Here is a 17,178-nt window from a genome sequence, read left to right on the forward strand (position 1 = left end):
CAAAACTTTAGTTTAGTTAGACAAATTTGCAAAAGTTGAACAAAGTCCTGAGGGGTTCTTTCAAGGATTCTGTTCTTATTTTTCAGATGTGTAACTGCTGACTGCATCAAAACATATTTGTGTGAAATGCACGGGGCTGCCCAGCTGCTCAGTTACTGATAAGTGGATACTCATATAGCAAGCATCACATTCAACTTTAATGCCAGCAATTAATTATTAAAAAGAGCTTAGCTTGTGCCCACAAGTCAGATGGGAGCACCAAAAATTACAGATAAAGAGTACAAAATTAATCAACAGCATTTTAGCAGTGTAAATGGGATACGGAGATGTTTAATGGGCATGTTTTAGTGTCACGCAAGCAGAAACTTGTGAAACAGACTCAGTATACCTGGTCAAAAACAAGGCAATTTTAATTAGCAAAGTCATTAAAAACAACAAGATTAGATCAAAAGTACTTTAGTCCCATGCCAATATCAAAATGCCCATTGTATTTGAGTCCTTTATTTACTGGCGTGACAACCACATACTGTAACCGAACTCACACCCATACATTTTCAGGACTCACAACCGCATTCTCGGAAAAACATGCACTGTGTGAACAGAACAGGACTGAACTAGTTGTCTGTCACGTCATACAGTGCGAGAGAGAGCCTCTCTACTGCACAAACGCGTGTCTACCATGTGTTGCATGTTTTCATGTGAGGTTTCAGTAATTTACAGTGACGGAGAAATGAGCTGTGTGTCATCTGAAAGTTTTAGATCCAGTCAGTCGTGGCCTAATGGTTAGAGAGTCGGACTTGTAACCCGAAGGTTGCGTGGGGGGAGTGAATAATCAGCGCTCTCTTCCACCCTCAATATCACAACTGATGTGAGACCCTTGATCAAGGCACCGAACCCCCAACTGCTCCCCGGGCGCCGCAGCAACATGGCTGCCCACTGGTCTGGGTGTGTGTGCTCACTACTGTGTGTGTGCACTTGGATGGGTTAAATGCAGAGCACAAATTCAGAGTATGTGTCGTGTCACGTCACTTTTTTTTTTTACTTTTTTTCTCCACCGGAGCCGCTCCAAATGCTCCACTCTCCACCCAAAATATAAAATCTGCTGTCGGTTAATGAAGGTTTGACAAGACAGGACAGGAAGAATTTGCGGCTCGATTGGACTTCGATTGGAAAGATAAGACTTTCATTTTTATGGACGTCGCCATATATGATATCACTTTGGTCACTGTTGCTATGGTAACTGGTAAGGAATATGGGCTTGACTCCCGTTGCACGTTCATACAGACAGAATCCGAGAAGCTACTATAAGTTGCTGTGTGAACGGGACATTTCGAGACTCACACCTGTCAGTAAATGCGGTTGTCAATCCCAAAAACTGACAGTGTGAATGTAGCCTAACAGACATGGCCACTGTGTATTGTGTCAGTTAAATGAAAGAAAAAAAACAAGAAAAACCGAAAGCACACTTATTGCTCTCTCAATTTTCTCAATTTCTTTCTTTCTGATGGTTTACTTGATTAATTACTTTTTTTTTCATTTAAAGATTTTTTTTAAACAATTCATTGCTTGAAAAGCAATGTTTACTTAAGAAATTAAGGATTAAAGGACTTTTAATTAAGTTGGTTAATATTTATAAATAAAAATAAATAATGAATTAATATTAAAGGGGATCTATTATGCAAAATTCACTTTTGCAAGATGTTTAGACATAAATGTGTGTTGGCAGTGTGTGTACACAACCACCCTATAATGATAAAAATCCACCCACTCCTTTTTTTTTATCCCCATAAATAATAAGCAGTGTCTCCCAATGGCCTATTTGTAGCATTGTTGCTAATGTGACGTCACATTAGCCACAGGCCCTGCCCACGAATGTTGACAGACACTGCCGTTTTAACGTAGAACCGCCCCGAGCGAGTTCACAGCGAGTTGTACACAGTCCTCCATTGCTGCACTGACGAAAATGTCTCCCAAGCGTTTTAGGTGTTCTGTTGCTGGATGTATTAATCCACATAGCTCTCTCCATTTACTCCCGAAATCTGAGACGAGGTGGATTAATTTTGTTTTCGAAGAAAATGCTCCCTCAACTCTACAGAAATTAGTTTATGTCTGCGCAAATCATTTTACACCGGACTGCTTTATGAATGAGGGTCAGTATAAAGCAGGTTTTGCACAAAAGTTGCTCCTGAAGGATGGAGCAGTGCCAACTGTTCGTGAACCAGCTAACGTTACGCCATCTAGAAGTAGTAAGTATCACGCGTTTGTTTTCCAAATTGCCTTTCTGAAAGAGCTTCTTGGCACTCTGTAAGGCTAATGTTGCTAAAGCTACCATAGTTTGTCTGTTTTCACTGATTCTGCCTTCTCGTGCTACCAGAATGATCGTGAATAGGAATGTGGTAGTTAAAAATTGCATATGAAAGCAACGTGAAATCGACCGCTTGAATTTGTCTAGCTCATAATCATATTCGGGACTTATAAAGTTTGTGTTAGCACGCGATGGCACCATGAGACCAGCTATGTTGTTATTTTTATAGTGCCTTGCTCCCCGTCTGTGTAATTCATAAATAATCTGGCAGGGTGCAGAATTCGGCACGACACCGGGTCGAACATATATGGCTGAACACCGCTACTAGCAGTTTCTGACATTTTCAGTCCGTGAGAGAGTGTTTTGTTATTGCTGGAATGATGCCGGGGCGCAAGCTCTAGAAACTCCACCCTGTTCTGAAAGGGGAGGCGGGAGCACCAGTTTGTTTTCATTTAAAGGGACAAACACAAAAAATAGCGCATTTTGGCTCATACCCTAAAAATGGCAATTTCAACAAGCTATAAAAAATTATCTGTAGGGTATTTTGAGCTAAAACTTCACATACACACTCTGGGGACATCAGAGACTTATTTTACATCTTGTAAAAAGGGGCATAAAAGGTCACCTTTAATGGTTTTTATAGAGCAGCACTTCTCAAAGTCCGGACCCACCTCCACTTCGTATTTCAAGTGCACACGCATCACTCAGACCTCCGTTGCACACACACACAAGGGTGCACGAACCAGTGTTGCAGTTTTTACAGACTTTTTTGTAAGACAAAATGCATAGCAACTAGCGACAATTTGGATAAACCTTTTAGCTTTCATTCAGTAGAATAATATCACTGGTTTCACCCCGTGAGCGCGAGGTTTTTGTCGACCGGCAGAGTTAGCAGCACATTCAACTGACTGAACTGCAACAGACTTTTGAATGAATGAGTACAAAACAGAGTTTCCAAAAACCTATCACTGTTGACTGTCTGGGCATATGAACATGAATGGAGTTCGTCTGTAAATATGCACATAGGCTATTTTGTTACACAGACGGACGTTTGTGCTGCATAATAAAGTAATATAATTCACTGCTGTATAACAGCGTATTGCAGTTAAAATTAAAAGATTTTAGGAATTCAGTTGAAGTGACTTTAGGTTACACTGAAGTACTATTTCAGAAACAGAAAATATGTACATGAGAACTGCTTTATTGGGCATTTAGTTGTATAAAAATGCAGTACTGTATGTAACAGTACAGAGAGTGAACGCAAGTACGACGATGACGTAATGAATATGATAATTAGCATATATAAAGTTGAATTGTTATATAAAGTTATAAGCATGTTTATTAAAAACAAGTTTTGTAATAACATGTTTTCATCATGGTACCATGGACTTACATGGTATTCTTCGTCAGTCTAGGAGTACCACATAAATACCATGGTATATGAATATAATCATCTATCTGTACTATTTGATATTGATACCATGGCACCACTTCAAAGGAAAGGATAAGGTTTTATTGCTAATGTATGATAAAACAACAAGCCACATAAAAAAAAACTACCTTTAACCAAACAAAATGCAATTATTGTGGTCTTACAAATTTTCCACAAACAATGAGCCCTTTATTCTCTTTGTCTTTGCTTTATTGCTGCTATAAACACTCTGTAAAAGCGCTCATTCAAAAGCTGATGTGCACATTGTTCCAATACCGCCATCATCCAAACTCTCAATATACCACATCCATATGTGTCTGAGTAGATCTGTGGAATGAAATACGCCGTGTCTTTAAATTCATGAGGGGTTGTGGGTTTGTTTTATTATGTGAGAGGGTGTGTCTTGGCTATAGATTCCACCTTCTCCCTGGCATACTGTTACCTAAGATGTATGCCTGCTTTTAATGTGGCCTGAATTTTAAAAATGACTCCAGAGCCATAATAGAAAAAAGGAAAGCTGATCTCTTTACAGCGTGTGTGGTCTCAAAGGTATGTCAATACATAGAGGAAAGCTTTAAAGGAATATATCTACATCTCAGCAAAACATACCTTCAAAATAAGCTGGAATCATTTCAAGCATGAAGGTATACTGTAAATTCATATAAATGAGAATAAACAGGGTGACCTTGATTTGCCAAGTTGAACGTGTTCCTGGATCAACATCTTTTGTTAGTCCTGGACCAGCGTTCTTGTCAGACAAACAGTCCTAAATGAGGTAGATATGAATGTTGTTCAAGCTTCAAACCTAGCCCTAAACCAAACCCTAAAATCTGATCTGGTTAATAGGAATGTTCATAAAAAGTTTGCATAAAGATTCGCAATTTCGCATAAGAAGATGTTGGTCCTGGAACATGGCAAAACCATGATCAACCAACTTCAACTACATTACACTAGGGTTAGTCTACTTTGAGGATTGCCTGCTAAGAGTGGAAATCAATACGACCTAGTTCTGTCTAATTCGTTATCACCCAGAGTGTCTAAATGAAGACAACACCAAATTGCAATTATCACCTCATTTTTTTAACAATCACATCTTTGGAAAAACACAGCATAAGTCTATTTCAGAAAGTTCATCCCTGGTGAACAAGGTGTCTGTCTAAAGCTCTAAGGCAGTTCTGTTGCTTGATGACAGAAAGGCAGTATCTTAGGAAAGGCTCCCAACAATCAATCAGATTTTCATTTCAATCCAATGTTTTTAATCAGCTATTCATTTAGGAAATTAATTAAGATAGGCCTGAACTGGAAATGTAATATTGATATGATGTCAGTGCTGAATGAAACAGGTTGTACTAAAATTTGATGGCGTAAAGAAAAGAGTATTCATTGCACGTTACAGTTCTGAAACCATGCGATAGACGAAGGCAAAGAAGTCTTCTTAAAGTGAACATGCTAGGGCAGGCCTTGATTTTATCTATCTGGAATTTAATTGAATTGTGGAAAGTAGATGTTCCATCCCAGAATGGAGACCAGAAATGTGCATAAAAAAAGCAAATAAGTTTACATTTTCATGTCATATTGGCTTTGAATTCAAGTTAGCAAACATACATTAAGATCATTGTTTTGAATCTGATCTAGATGTAGTCTTTTATAAACACGGTTTTATCAGCTTTTTGTTCAAAATATTGCTTTTTTTTCACTAAACTTACACACATTCAGGTGTCTGCTGTCACTTTAACGTGGCCACTTGTCACCAGTTGTAGTTTCTGCCACCCTGAGAGTCCATAAAGATATAAAAGTAGCCTCCTGGACCAACCAGATCTCAGTAAATATGTGTGTCCTGTGACTGTAGCCAGATCGTCATGGAGTCAGTCTGCTCAGAGGAAAACACCTTTGCACTTCCCTCAGTGAAGCATGAGAGATGGGAAAAGCCAAGCACCAACGTCTTGACAACATAAAAACAAAACTGCCCCAAAGTACTTTTCTTAACATACATTCCTGGTCTTATTTTGAACATTTCATTGGTGCACTTTATCCCAAAGAAAAAAATATGTAATAATATTTTTAGACTTTAATGGTTAGCTTTGGCAGTTTAAAGTGCTGTCACTTTTACAGTTGTTTGGTGAATTTTTCATTTCAGTAGGAATCCACACAATTGGAAATTTGATTTAAATTTCCCCACACAGATTTTGCAACGGGATCAATGTGGTCACGTGGATTCATCACATTGACCAACAGAAAGCTCTTTGGTTTGAAAGTGATTTTTGTGTGAGCGTGTGCTTCATACATTTCTACACTAGTGACATTAGACTTTTTTGCCCACAAAATTTCACATAAATTTTGCTAACATGACTGCACATTAAGGGTAGATGATACAGCAAAATCTCTAATGATGACACTTTTTTACCATCATCATCACGATATATATGATTAAACTGCCAAGTCCCACTGCACATTCAGCTGCTGGTAGATGCAATAACTACACCATAATGTGGCAAAAAAACATATTTTTCCATTGACAGTTCATTGACCATTATATTATAGAAGAGTGGAGTCACCACCTTGACCATGTCTTCTTGATGCTTTTCTATGAAGACGGCCTTGCTAGCTACCCAAGCCTGGTTGGGAAAATAACAGCCCATTCAAGGCACAACTCAGGTGATTAGCTCAAAAAGAAACAAATTAATCCAGAACTGTGTGACTATGCAGCAAAGATGGCAGCACCCAGATCATAGCCTATATTTCACAGGCTGCATGTGCCAGATGAGCACAGAAGTATAGAAATGAATGCATAGCTCTTTCCAGGTAGACCTTCTTGAATACTACAAAGTGTAAGTAATATTCAGGAAGATCAGTCAGAGTGTAATGAAAAGAAATCTGCGATGGCTAACTCTAGCATCATTAACATAGCTTTATCAGGATTTACCTGGCCAACCGAATGATGTGCTAAAAAGCTACTTATGATAGCTCTGATCTAATTTCTGTCTGAACGCTCCAAAAACTTTCTACTGAAATAATGAAATCCTTTTTGTAGTTTAGAAAGCTTCTTTTAACATTTTAGAGAAATCTAGCAGAATGGTCCACTGAGCCCTTTTTACTGGTGTCTTTTCAGGCTTTTCAGGCCTATGTATTTAAATGGCGGCTTTACCAAGGCCTGTCTGGAACTTCAGTGCCCCCGCAGATAGCGGAGAGGTAAATGCTTACACAAAAGACTCTAGCACATGGTGCTGGTATGAGGTGATTTATATAAGCCGAGCTCTGAGATCATGAGCCTCCTGGAGGAACAAAGAGCTCAACAGGTGAGAGAATCACCAGTTTGAGAGCAGAGCAAGGAGGTCTAGAATAACTGGATAAAGCCAACCATTAGCATTCCTATTAATCTAAATGGCAGTTGCTGAGCTAGTGCAGGTCACCCAGAAGTATGCTTTTGCAGTCAAATGGTGTACAAAATCTACCAGCAGGAGCTAATGAGGCCATGCTAACCAGACAGACCTTGGCCCTTTAATGCAGAGGAGGACACTGTCTATTGGGCTAAGCAAAGGACAAATGAGTGAATCTCAGAGACAAAGAATTTGATTGTTGTGATATTATTTTCATTCAAATTTAGCACATTTCCTTCCATATTGTCATTACTGCAAACTTAATGAAAAATCATATTTTTCAATAATGCAATACAGAAAAACATCTGTTCCATCCAAACAACTATTTTGTAACAGAAATTAAATTCAGTGCTACAAATACTACAATGACATGTACATAAACCTTAACAAATGTTAAATGTTTTTTCTTATATTTATTTTATTATAGTATGACACTTACAACTAAAGAATTGAGGGGGAAATAATTGCTTGAATTAATTGAAATAATTGTCATGCAAATAGAGTCAAAATGCAAAAATAGTCCAAACAACAGGAATATATATGGGGTGGGGGGGGGGGGGAAAATTGCCCCGGGGAACTTCAGTGCCCCCGCAGATAGCGGAGAGGTAAATGCTTACACAAAAGACTCTAGCACATGGTGCTGGTATGAGGTGATTTATATAAGCCGAGCTCTGAGATCATGAGCCTCCTGGAGGAACAAAGAGCTCAACAGGTGAGAGAATCACCAGTTTGAGAGCAGAGCAAGGAGGTCTAGAATAACTGGATAAAGCCAACCATTAGCATTCCTATTAATCTAAATGGCAGTTGCTGAGCTAGTGCAGGGGGGGGGAATATGACCTAGGCATTCCTTTACTGTGTCCCCCAGTTCAGGTGATGGATGTCACAGGTCAGGTTATGGGTGACTGAAAAACATAACATTTGGGCTCCTCCAGGCTGAAACCTTAGAAATATCTCAAACTGATCATGTGAAATTCTTGAGGTCATTAAAATCTCTGTCCAAAGTGAGAGAGGCCAATTACGGGGACTCAGCTCTGCTCATTCAGCTGCGAGAAAAGTAACTGCACTGTTTTGTTATAAAATCATTATACAGAGGTACCGCATTAATACCATTGCTTATGTCGATTTGTCGTTGTCTAGAGAGATTGAGTACTTGCTCTAGTTTCACTGTTGTCTCAAGAGAATACAAGCCACTGTACAGTACAGAAGAATAATGAGCCTTTTGTAATTACTGTTAAGGTAAGTGGGTATTTTGTCACGAGCCCCTCACATTCCATAAGCACAGCAACTTGAGCCAGCACTGTCCCTGTGCCACTGAACATGGTGGAAAATACAAATGAATGCCCAACCTCACAGAGAGATTCATTATCTCCATGTGTTGTTTGGTGTTATTTAGACTGAAGAGCGATACATTGTTAGCATGGCAATTCAGCAACCCAGATAGAATAGAAAAACAACATGAAACACTAAACGTAGCTGACCTGTTCTTCGAACTGACAGTTTCTTTGTCTGAGAGTATTACCCGTGAGCCCTAAGATCAGTGGTGACAGAGAGACAGCGGGGGGCCGAGGGAGTCCACCTCTTTCCCAGAATTTTCCCTGAACCTAGCGTGAGCTTAGGGAAGAAGAATGCCATCAAACTTATGCTGTGATTAAAATCTCTTCCTATTCAATGACAGGTCCCATAGCCATGTAACGTAAATTCAGCCTGGAGCAGAGCCAAGCTGTCACTGATGCAGAAACTCAAACTGAGGGGTATGCTGCACCCCCGATCAGACGGGCAACTTCTGAGAGCCGCCTCTGAAAGGTTATGCCCACAGGCTATGAATTACCAAATGCAGTGAAAACCAGATGAAACTCAGAATGATCATGAAAAGAACAGAGTAATAGAGTCAACACAGAGCGATCAACTGGAAAACTTTCCAACATAAGATCTGATGTGCTCTTAACTAAAACAAGTAAATTATCTTAATTTTTAAGAGATCAGAATTTTTGGGCAGTCCCAAAGAGTATTGGGACACTTTAGGCACAGTGGGGTTTTTGTCTATACAAGGAAAAGTCAATGGGGGCAGGGCTCCAGACTAACATTTGAGGGCAGTGGCACCAGCGCCACTAAGTTCTACAGATGGTGGCGCCAGGAGCAGATTTGGTAGCGCTGGGGGTGGTGTGTGGGAGTATTAAAATATAGATAATTTAATCATAAAATTACTATTGTTTTGCAAGTGCAGTTACTAATAATAGTTCATGTTCATTTCTTGTTTTTCTTTTGTTTATTGTTTATACAGATTTGACAGTAAAGCACTAAGCTTGAGTTAAGATGCATACAAAATGTACTTTTATTATCAACAGTAACCGGTGCAAAATCTAATTTTTATATAGAAAATGTATATAGGCTATTATTCTTCTAGTATATTGAACTGACCAACTTAAGTGATTGTGTGATTTAGTAGCAAGTTTAAGAAAAGTTTGCTTTTCAAGGCACTTTGTGACTTTTCTTACTTCATACACAAAAAAAGTGTAAAATTCTGACAAAATCTGATTTCTTGATCATTTGATATTTTATAAGAGTGATTTTATAATTTCAAAATATAGAGAAAAAGTATAAATGAATGACTAATAAGCCAATAAGTGCTCCTCTGCTGCTGTCTACTGGTTATAATTGTGATTTGGTGTATTTATTTAAATTTTACATAAGTGTTTGTTTACCACAAAATATATTTTGGTCATCCCATTAAAAATAACATTCAAACAGGATCATTTTAGGGCTTTAAAGTGCTGGAAATAGTTGTGTGAAATGCATGAAAGCCACTGAAAAGTGCTTGAATTTCTCTCTCAAAAGGTTGTACAAACCCTGAAATGAATGATATAATGCATTCGACTATTTCTAACACAACACCATGGTTACAGTTAGCATTACTGCTTCTGGTTTCCTGATGCATGTCAGTGCTGTTTATAACAGAGAATTCAGTGCAGAATGTGAATGCTTCTCACTAGATCTCGCAGCAAACGTAATCATTGTGCGGCAAGTTAAAAAGCTTCTCACTGGATCTCGAAGCACTGTTGCATCTGTGCAGTAAGAGTGTCGCGAAATCAACTTTGGCTCCCGAGTAAAGCTGTTCTGAGCTCGGGCAAGTTTGTTTGCGTCGTGGTCCAAGCTGATAAACGGTCCGCGCTGCGCAGCTGAAACGTAGCATGGTTTAGTTTCGCTTTGGTTTAGTTTGCCGTTTGATGTTTCTCAAATGCAACAGAAATGGCAGCGCTTACGAGTTGGAAAACGTGGTGGTCGCACACAAAACAAAAATTAGTCGCACCGGCAGAAAAAATGGTCATTTGGTCACAGTCTGGAGCCCTGGGGTCCAATGTCTTTCATAATATGAACAAAACCTGGATTAACTACACCTTTATCTATGAACATGGTCCAAATACTTACACAGTTGTATCATTTAAAACAGTTGTTCTGGTTCTCATCCTTTTTGACTTGAAGGTTCCCCTGTTGTCCAACACAATATTCAAAGGCTCCTCAAATGACAAAACTTTTTAACAGAAACTTGGAGTGACAATATATTTAATTAACCACAATTATTTTGGGCTTCCTCAAGTTTTAAGAACTATATGCTCTTTAATAAAATAATTTATAATAAATATTTTTAGATTTTGTAGATCTTATTTTTTAGATCTCGATTTTATGCGTTTTATAATTAGAATGAATGAATGAATTAATTAGGTTTGATAGCTTTTAATACAACATCATTTAAATAATTTTAGTCATCCTATGGCCCCTTATAAGTTTGCTGAGGCCCCCTGGTAGACAATTACTGATTTAAATCCTTTAACAAAATGTTTTGTAAAATGTTTTGCATTAGGGGACAGTCGTCTAATGGTTAGAGAGTCGGACTTGTAACCCGAAGGTTGCGGGTTCGAGTCTCAGGTCCGGCAGGAATTGTCGATGGGGGGAGTGAATAACCAGCGCTCTCTTCCACGCTCAATACTACGACTGATGTGAGACCCTTGGCCACACGTCACTTCACTTTCACACTTTCAAATACCACTTGGTTTGATATTTTCAAGTGCAGTGACAGTCATACATTTTTACAGTGCATCTTTTCTGAATATTTTTTTGGGGCCACTGTACCTTGTAAATTTTTAAAAATCCACATTCACTTATATTTGCCATGGTATGAACGGTATGTTAGAACAATTACAGCTACAGAAGATTCTGGATGGGGGTTGATGTTCACAATACGGCTCTTATCAGTTCTGGCTTCCTTTTTTTACACCTCCATTGGTTAAACAAACACATGGAACACAAAGGACTACATACAGCCAAGTAAACACAGAGAACATGCCTTCACACATACATAAGTTTACGCATACTGAACCTGAAGCTTGCTTTGTTCTGGCACTGAAGGGTATTTGGCCATGTAATCCTAAGCAGTTTACACTGAGCACACATTCATCCATCTTTCTTGTCACCTTCTCTACAGGAGGCACCAGGTTTAACCTTTCTACGCTTAGTTGATCTATCATCCTAACAGTGCTCATTGTGATGCTATTTCCTCCAACAGAAGTTCTCTTGTGATTACACATAACTCAGTGTCTCAGTTTTGATGTTTTCCATGCAGGGAATATACAGTGGGGGAAAAAAAGTATTTAGTCAGCCACCAATTGTGCAAGTTCTCCCACTTAAAAAGATGAGAGAGGCCTGTAATTTTCATCATAGGTATACCTCAACTATGAGAGACAAAATGAGAAAAAAAAATCCAGAAAATCACATTGTAGGATTTTTAAAGAATTTATTTGCAAATTATGGTGGAAAATAAGTATTGGGTCAATAACAAAATTTAATCTCAATACTTTGTTATATACTTACAGTACAGCCTTGTAGCCCTGACAAAAATGCTTTTCTATGACATAAGGGATAGCGTTGGCTTTGCATATGGAATGTAACTTTGGCTCAATTGTGTACTTAACTGAATATGCAAAAAAAAATCTCTCACTTCCACCACCTTTCAGGGGTTCACAAAAGTGCATGGCACAGAGCTTACAAAAGCACGAGGGCTCAATCTAATGAACTAAAGCAGAGAAAATATTTTCAGCCAATTATTGCTTAAATCTATTCTGGAAAACAGCCCTTAGTCCTGCAGAATAAGAACACTAGCTAGCACAAATATGTAATAACAAGCCTTCTTGTCACAGGAGTTTAAAAGAATTCTGATCAGATCAAAGACTTTATAATTTCATAAATCCTGTCCTGGCTTTGGCTCAAAATCCAAGACCACTGCACATACAGTGAAACTGAAAATATTATGAAACTATTAAGATTATTCTATGTGTTTTTATTTGGCTCAATTGCAGTTATAAAGTCAGTGAGTTCAAAAAGTGTGAGCCTAAACAGAAAAGTAAAAACATTCTTAAAACATGTTTAAGGTAAAAACATTTATTACATTATTATTTAATAAATATCATTACATTTTTGGAGAGTCACATCACAATTATTCTAAATTTTTCTGGATTTTGTTCACCCCACATTACTTTATTTTGCAGGACATTTTTAAAGGAATAATGTTTTAATGATAAATTAATAAAAAGGAATTAAAAATAAAATATGGGCAAACTACTTTACTGTATTCTTGTAATGATTATTTTTCTTCATTATGATATCATCACTCTGACATTGTTGATTTAATACCAGTCAAAACATTTATTTTATTAAAATAACTTTTAACTCAGAAACTAAAATTATGCCCATCGTTGAAGATGTATTTGTGCCTGAATAGTAATTTAATGTATTTCTAAATAAATCAATATATCCAGACCAAAAAATGACATTGACCATCATTGACAATTATTATGGCAGAGAGGAAGAGAGGAAGCTTCTCAGCAATTGTCAAGATCTCAAATATGACGCAGCCTGAATGGGCCAACAGGCAAAAACGCAGACAGACTGATATTGGCCTGAGAGGATAACAGCAGTAATTACACAGTTGTGAAAGTAAGACTGATAACAGAGAGGATAACCGGGGGAGATCAGGCCTCTGTATGTGTGCCCGTGTGTGAGGATGCCCAATATCACAATTGTGAAAATGAGTCACTATAAAACAGGCTAAGCTTTGAAAACCCTTTCTTGCCAACATGAAGCTTTCATTTCCACCCCATTGTCATACTCAGACCCGTAGAGAGGACACACAGGATCTGACCTCTGCACTCAACCTCCTGGCCTTCACAGTCTTATAGCCTCAGATATTAATGGCACTTTCACGTTCAAACATCATGAAACAAAATTAATGTTGGCTATTCTGCAGTTTTTGATTGATTGAACCACCTCATTTTTGGAAACAATTTCAAAGTGAACTCCAACTGTGCAACTATACCAGACTTGTGCATACAGGGAATTTGGCAGCTGCTGGCAAGACAACATCTTATACATTTGTATCTGATCATTATTATTTACAGAAAAAGCATTAGGTTCTTGACAAAACTGTTGTTGGGGAAAGGGCTCTGACCAAGGCCACTTTAACAATCTATTGTCCAGAATCTGTAAAGCACTGAAAGAAGTCCACTGAATGGGCGATTAGCATGTCTTCTAACACTGACCTTTTACCCTCATTACCATCAGCCGTCCTAGTGAGCACCACTAACTAGCAAACTTTCAAAAAGACTCTCAAAAGACATTTCAGCAATCATCTCCCATCACAACACTTAACTACCTAGCAATTCAATTAGAATGGCACATCCATTCTCCAAACCACTCATCTCCCCTAAGGTTGTGGGGTAGAACGGGCGACATAAAAAGAAATTTGAAAAGGCTTGTCTAACCAAATGCATTGGAAGGGTTTTAAACGGATAACAGTTATGCATGTGAAAATCTAATGGAAACAGATTTCTCACAGATGCTTCAGAACAGCACGCATGGTATGTGAAGTCATGTCACCATCATCTAGGTGAATCCTGCTATTTAGTGAGGAATGGATATCAGCAGCTGTGAGCTGTGAATAACTATAGACTGCAAGTTACGATTAGACTATAGCAGCAACTATAGTGTTTAAGAGCACTGGAATGGTTCACTGCTGCTTCTATCAATCCAGCATTTTCAAAAAAAGAGCCTGTTTTTGTTCTCTGTAGTATAGCTCCAAAGTGCGTTTCCAACACAATCTAATTAGAAAACATAACTATTTTACGAGGTGGCAATATGATTGATATGGAAAAGTATGTTTCTTTGGAAAAAACATAAGCATGACGGTCTACCCCTGAACCTAACCAGCAATGGGGAATAAGCAGATTGTATGAAAATGCATGAATTAGATTATTAATTTATACAAATTAGCCACCCATTCGCCAAAATGTTAAGTAGTTGTGCCATAAGAGTGTGTTGTCGTTGCCCATATGATGTAACTCACTGATTAACTACCGTAGAATAATGTATAACTGTTTTTACGTTGTCGGACATCCGTTGTTCAAACCACAGTATGTAACTGCCGTTAATGACGTCACGCAGGTGGTGTAGTAATAACTTCAGCTCATTAATCAGATCAACTTCATGTTAGATTATTACAAACATGGCATCTAAGGACTACTACTATTTTTGTTCTCTTTTCTTTTGCTTTATTTACGCGTTTCAATCTCGAGTTTTCTCTTACGTCATGTCATACTAGCAAGAAACTTCTAACCACAGGTCGAAGACGGTAGTTCCAATCACACAACTTTGCAATGCTGTTTGCGAATGTTTGTTGGAACTATGGTTTCAGGAAACACAGAATTGTTGAGTTACATGCCTGCGACCAACTCACAGCCATGCAATACTCATCACCACACAACTCTTGCTTGAGTATGAAATTGCTTAATTTCACCTGCAGGTAGAAAATCAATTCAAAGTAAATAAGGTACAAAATTCCAGCCAAAGGAAATAATAATCAGCCTGAACTAATGAGAAAATTATTGTTTTATGAGGTGACAGTATAATATTAAATAGTATGATGTGGTTCATTCACAATTTTTAGAAGGGAAAAAAAAGCATGAAGGTCCACCCCTAAACCTAACAATCAGTATGGTGTAAGCAGATTGTGAGGAAAATGTACAAATGAAACTGTGTAAATTCTTACAAATTAGCCAGCAATTTGCTAAAATGTATACGAATATATATATATATATATATATATATATATATATATATATACACATCTATACATATACATATGTGTGTGTGTGTGTGTGTGTGTGTATTGCCACGACATTGTGTTATAATCACCATAATCATGATGTATTTTTATCATAATAAATTACTGTCAAATTTAGTAAAATCCTTACCGTTTTTGACAGTGTACTAATGGAGAACTTTGCACATTCTCTCAAATAACCTGAAAAGGTTTCAGTTCTTATTCATTCAGCATATGATCCTGTAGAATGCAAACAAACTTCCCTGACATTAAATTACCATGGCAACAACAGTTTCCTGCAAAATACCATAATTATTAAAAAAGATGACTAATTAAACTGAAGCAACTCGATTTGTGCCACCTAAATAAAAGAAATGTATACAGAATCTTCTTACACTGCGTAAACTTCAAAACAGTTCCCATATTAATTTCCTACACTGTAGCAACTCTGGTTACCATGGTGAAGTGTTGTAGTGGAGGATTCAAACAGTGTTCTAGTTCACCTTTACACATGATACGGCAAAGTTGTCCATTAATGGCCATGGGTTTTAAAGGATTAATGACCCCGCCGAGGAGTTTCTTTGATCCGGACTCACCTGAGACACGAGCGGGATGAGTGTTTGCTCCACCGAGCGAGTTTGGATCTCCAGCCCGCAATCCAAGTTCCCACCGCCGCACGGAGACGAAGCCATTCCCGCCGATCCGACCCCCACGAGCGCTCACCACAACACTGAGTTTGCTGGGAGTCTCTCGGTGCAGCGAGCGCGTGTTTGGTTTAGTTTAAACGCACGCGATGCGAGCTATCCCTCCGTGTCTTCTCCACTATAATCCACGCGCGCTCGCTTCTGAGTGAAGGACTGTTCATGTACACGCAATATACAGTATACCAAACTACAACCACAGGACTGACTGACTGACTGACTGACTGCTGCAGCCACCGGCGAGTCGGTGTCCGAGAGCGAGAGAGAGAGAGAGAGAGAGAGCGCGAGAGAGAGAGAGAGAGAGAGAGAGAGAGAGAGAGAGAGAGAGAGAGAGAGAGAGAGAGAGCGTGATCAGAAGCAGACTGCGCGCAAGCAGCACAATATGAGGGACAGAGTGTCTCTGTCTCACTAAGCTTTTCATTTTGACTTTCTGTTCATAACTGTTGTTGCTCTTTTCACTTTTACCTTCACATTTTTCTTTCTTTTTCATGTATTCATGTTATTAGGCATTATCTTGCAGCTCTTAGGGCACATCTGTTCACGTAGTGTACTCAAAAGTAGACCAAATTATATTCATATTAAAATTATTCCAAAACTTAAGTGTATTGTTTTGTTTTACTTCCTAAAAAGTAAATGTATTAACCAAAACAAATTATGATCGTAATCTTTTGACAACTCCTTGTACTATTTTATTGTAGTATTTTTCTATTATTATTATTTACTACATTTTATTTATATTATATTATATTATTATAATATAATATAAAAAATAAATGTGAACAAAAAAAATGTGTAAAAAGTTTCTCAGTTAAAATGAATGAATGAATGAATAAATAAATAAATCTTTCCAAATACTATACCTGGAATCTGTTAAAAATACACCCAAAAAAGTTATGACATGGGCATTTCCAAATTTTTGTCCAATAAAATCCAATGACTTTTACCCAACCTGGCAACATTTAAAAACTTTCGGCACAATTTAAAAGAGACAAAAACAAACAAACAATTTGGTAATCTAAATGTACAGCTATTTGTCGGCCCAATACAGCACATTAAACTGAAATCATGACAGCAGTTTAAACTGAGGGCTGGGTTGAAGGGTTTCGCTGCCTTGCCAAATTTTTTTGTAACATGATGTGCATGCTGCAAATGTTGTGATTTGAATTATTAATCCCATAACTAAGGTGCATAATGTATTTCCACACAGCTTAACA

General features: G+C 38.0%; 1 protein-coding gene across 3 annotated transcripts in view; it reads right to left on the reverse strand.

Annotated features, from left to right (window-relative positions):
* Positions 1-16,216, reverse strand: part of ctnnal1 (catenin (cadherin-associated protein), alpha-like 1) — a 71,947-nt gene extending 55,731 nt beyond the window's left edge. For all 3 annotated transcript variants that reach the window (XM_016239514.1, XM_016239515.1, XM_016239512.1), the window contains exon 1: positions 15,860-16,216. In XM_016239514.1, the coding sequence (XP_016095000.1) occupies positions 15,860-15,955 (96 nt within the window). In that variant the 5' untranslated portion in view covers positions 15,956-16,216. The remainder of the gene's footprint in view (positions 1-15,859) is intronic.
* Between the last annotated feature and the right edge of the window lie 962 nt (positions 16,217-17,178).

The sequence above is a fragment of the Sinocyclocheilus grahami genome, unplaced genomic scaffold, assembly GCF_001515645.1.
Source record: "Sinocyclocheilus grahami isolate Dianchi unplaced genomic scaffold, SAMN03320097.WGS_v1.1 scaffold566.1, whole genome shotgun sequence".
NCBI lineage: Eukaryota > Metazoa > Chordata > Actinopteri > Cypriniformes > Cyprinidae > Sinocyclocheilus > Sinocyclocheilus grahami.